Below are 4,402 nucleotides of genomic sequence, written 5' to 3'. Positions count from 1 at the left end.
AGCATGTGATCAATGGCCTCTTACCTCAAAATCTGTAAGCTTATGTCATTGAGGCCTTGGTGCATAAAAAGGTTCTCCCCAAAAGACTCTGGAGCCTGACTGACCACCACAGTGTGTTCCCAGAGCCACTGTTAGTCCTCTTGTTTTGCATTCATCATGGTGGCACACATGATGAACAGCTACATGCTCAGCTTTGGCTGGTTCGTCTGTCACCTATATCCATTCTCCACACTTTCCCTAAGATCCTGGGGGGAAGGGGAGCTTTAGTCCATAACACATGGCTATGCAGAGAAATCCACATCCATAGAAGTGCTGGGTGTGGTGGTGGGAACTCTCTGAAGCTCTCCTGAAGCAGTCTCCCCACCTCGTTGTGACATGTCTCTGAAATATCTAAGAGCTTAGGTTAAGTGGGATGTCCAAATATGAACATTAGTACTGATCCCTGTTTGAAACCACACTCCTGTCCCAGCCTGCTCTCACAATCTTGCCAGCTTTGCAGGAACACTGTGTCATGCAACCAGAATTCTAAGGAAGGCCCCCCAGTGCTGTCTGGTGTGAAGCTGTGGGATGGAGTTGCTCTGATGTGTCCAGTGCTCCCAGGAAATGAAGAGACAACTTTATTATTTCTTTTAGTCTGGGATATCTGTAGGGTTCTGTTGTCCTCCTCTTTCCCTTCCCAACCCACTGAACCTTCACTGGCAGGACAGGTCATGCTGCCACATCCCTTTTGTCTTCAGAGATGCAGCAACCCTCTGGTGCTTCTGCATCTCCTGCGTAGAACTGGATGTCTTTAAGGTGTTGGATAAACTGCTGTATCTAGAGTGGAAAAGAGAGATGGCAGAGCTCAGGGCAGGGATGGGAACAGGAGTCACTGGGACACTTGTTGGCTCTTTCAGATGGCAAATGTCACCTATCAAACTGAGCAGAAGAGAAGGGCATTTGCCTTGCTGGACCTGCACCACCAGAATGGACTTTTGTGGGTGAGCCTGAGTCCAGGGCAAGGGTGAATAAAACCAGTGCTGGCCATGGTTTGATCTGCATGCCCTGCATCCCCTGCCTCAGCCTGCCTGGCTCCCACTCCTTCTGCCAGGCAAGGACCCTGCTTTACCTCCTCAGAAGAGACAGGTTTGTCTGGTGTGCCCTGCCCCGTTTCCCATGCCTGAGAGAGAGCCCCAGTGAAAAAGAAGGTGTCTGTTGGGTCTGTGGGCTCTCCCCTCCCTTGGGGCAGTGGAGACTCATCACTGCTCCTCCTTCTGGCTTGGCTTTACCATGTTCAGCTGTGTGCAGCTGTTACACTCCAACACATCCCACTCTGCTTGCAGCTGCATGTTGGTGGACTGGAAAAGGTTGTGGATGGCCAGCTTTATAGTCCACAGCTTCCTGGTTTTCTTGGAGGGCCTGTCCTGGATGCCAGCCCAGTGAACCTCCTGGAAGGAGAGAGAACATGCAGCATGGGGACATGCCCTGGCAAAGGTCATGCTTCAGCATCAGAGACCCTGGCTTGGAGGCCCTAAGTTCCATACTCCAGACTGGTCTGCTATTCTTCCTTCTCCAACTCCATGGATGGGATGAAATTAGGAATCTCTTCCAATCCCAGAGATGGTTACTGGACTCTGCTGTGACCCCAATGCTGAAGGATGAGCCATCAGCCAGTCTTGACAGAGCCAGGCTTGGCGATCTTCCCCTGCCCGCTCCACAATTCCTTATCCAGAGGGGGATGTCACTTTGAGCCTGATAAAAATATAGTTTGAGCTGCACAAAATGATTTTTGTACTGAAGCATCTCAGCTTCTTTCTGTGCTTTGTACTGCTCCTTGTCTTGCCCAGTCAGTTGTTTGTGCCCCTGTTGTGACTGCAGAAGGTCCTTCCATGTCCTCACCAGCAACTTGAACTGTGAAGTGACTTCTGAGATGTCCTCAGTCTGCAGCACAGGGTTCCTGGTGTTAGTGATTCTCTGCCCTTCCCTCACCAGCTTGCAGCTCTCGTGTCATTTGGCACCCTGCCCTTACCTGGGCCAACGCCTCTCCCTCCTGAAAGATCTTCCCACCTTCCCCAGCTCTAACTGTTCTGGGATTCTGTCCTTCCCCATGAGACTATTGCCCCAGCTGGTTCCTGAGCATTGCTACATTCCCGGTGTGGTGGCCTCCACTGTGCCACACTCACAGCTGTCACTGCCATAAGCAAGGAGATGTTCCACTTTATCAGCAGTGCTCTGATAAAGCACAAAGAACAACTGCAGTGTCCAGAGCCACATCCCCAGGAGTTGGGAGGCCACAGCTGGGGTGGTTGGAGTATGAGTGATGTCCTGACATCCTCCAGAGAGAGCACAGCTTTTTGGCAACTGCCTGGGGACACTTTCTGAACAGCTTTTAATTTCTCCCAAACAATTCATCTGACCTGAAATAGTGACACAAAGGTGTCCCAGTTCCTCCCAGCCCTAAGCTTTTCCACCTTCTCATGGTTTTTCTTTGCTTTTCTCAATCTTCCACTTGCTGTTCTGATTCTTCTACTGTAACTCTGCTCCCTGTGCAACCTGAACTCTTCTTCAACCTGAACTCTTGTTCTTGTGCAACTCTGCAACCTGAAACCTTGGTTTCAGGTTGTTTTTTCCATCCCATCTGAGGTCTCTGGGTTTGAGCAAGTGTCCAGTGTCCTGGACTTGCCCTATCTTCTCTAGTTTTAGCATTTATCTGAGGCTCTCCCCAAGGCCATGATCTGTCTTGCTTATGTCCAAACACCACATCCTCCAGGTATTTCTTGAAGATGGAGTACTTCTGCACTTTTTTGCAGAATTTACGGTGGTTTTTTCTGAGGGTTTCCAGTTCCATCTTGGCTCTCAAAAGCTCACCATCCTTTTTCATCTTCTCCTCTCTCTGTTTGCTGTTTATCTTCAGAGCTTGGATTCATAACTCTTCATGTTTCTGGTGGTTTCCCCCAGCAGCACACATGCACATACACAGAGAGGGAAAGGAAGGCAGGGTAAGATGGAGCTGAATTACTTACCAGCAGTGGTAGGACATATCTTCAGAGAGGAGAGACCAGTACTGGACCACCTGGGAACACTTCCTCTCCCTGTTTCACAGGACCATCCCTGTTGCATTGACCCTTTGGTCCTGGAGACCAGTACCTGGGATGGCAGTCTGAATTTCAGACCTGCTTGGATCTGCACCCTGGAGACATCTGGATATCAGCAGTGGGTGCAAAGCTAACACCTTTCCTGGGAGACATTTTGGGCCTGCAGGAGATCTCACTGGTACAGGATAAGCTCTTTTCCACCCAAGACCTATCAGGGCTTTCCATAACTGTGGCACAAAACCGTGTGCCCTGCCAGTCCTGTTCCTCACAGCTCCAGTCTCAACAGAAGGCTTGAACAGGAGTGCAGGCCTAAGACCCTCTTCCCCAAGGGAGCGGAGGAGTTGGTGGTGCAGCTCAAGATCATCTGGTGTACCCATACAGCCCTTCCAGATCTCTCCACGTGGGCTTTCAGCTGCACCCTCTTGGCGTGCAGGTCCCTCCACCAGTCAGCAATGACTTTCATCCTCTCCCTGAAGGCCTGGCAGCACCGCAATGAGGGTGACATGGCTGCCTGCACCCAAAATCTGTCACCTGCCTCCCAAAAAGCCTCCAAAAAACCACAAGCCATTCCAACCATGCACCAGCACCCATCCATCTTTCTCACCTCTTCTTTCTCTGCCATAGCCTTTTCCATCTCTTGGGCTTCTTTCTTCTTCTTCAAGAGCTGAATAAGTGGAGATTGGGAGTCCTCCTCTGTCACTGTGAGTTCCCTGCCACAGGAATGTTCCTTGAGGTTACACACTGAGTTGAGATCCTTGGCAGTGTGTTGGATTTCTCTGGATGTTGGACTGTGTCTCAGGTAGGGTGATGGGGCAGAGATCCCCAACACCATCTCAGATCCCATCTGGCAGCATGGCATCCCCACCCCTCCCCAGCAGGCATCCCCCTGGCAGAGCAAGGAGGTGTTACAGGGAGGAACAGAGCTGGGGGAGGGTGTACAAGAGGAGGCAGAAGTGATGGACATAAGGCATGGGAGTTTCCCGTGGTGAGGGATGGGGGCATGGAGAAGGCAGGAGAAGAGAATGCAGGCTAGTGGAAGAACCCCCTCACCTGAGGAAGGATGGGAGTTCCACCTTGTACATCCTGAGGAAATGGGCTGACATCTCCTCTTTGCTCCAGGTCTCCATTGCTCCAGCCACCAGCAGGAAACAGAGAGCCCAGGTCCTGCTAGCACTGCTTCTTTCCCAGGTCAGCTCAGGGGCTGCCCTTCAACCCTGAGGGCTCAGTGTGGGAGGCACCAGGCAGGGGATGGGCCCTGGCAGCCTCTTGCCTCCACTTTCCTGAGACCTTCCTTGACCTATGGCCTCTGCAGCCCCACGGCTACTCCA

At 51.6% G+C, this 4,402-nt stretch overlaps 1 protein-coding gene across 1 annotated transcript; it reads right to left on the bottom strand.

Moving 5' to 3' along the window:
• Positions 1-708: 708 nt before the first annotated feature.
• On the bottom strand, positions 709-4,201 carry LOC128806851 (coiled-coil domain-containing protein 42-like). Its single transcript, XM_053976684.1, is given in 7 exon segments — positions 709-816; positions 1,269-1,464; positions 1,775-1,920; positions 2,663-2,920; positions 3,448-3,552; positions 3,679-3,784; positions 4,125-4,201. Coding segments are annotated over 7 exon segments (996 nt in total).
• Between the last annotated feature and the right edge of the window lie 201 nt (positions 4,202-4,402).

Source organism: Vidua macroura, chromosome 4 (genome assembly GCF_024509145.1).
Source record: "Vidua macroura isolate BioBank_ID:100142 chromosome 4, ASM2450914v1, whole genome shotgun sequence".
NCBI lineage: Eukaryota > Metazoa > Chordata > Aves > Passeriformes > Viduidae > Vidua > Vidua macroura.
Note: the sequence above shows the minus strand (reverse complement) of the source record. Positions and strands in the feature narration are given on the sequence as shown.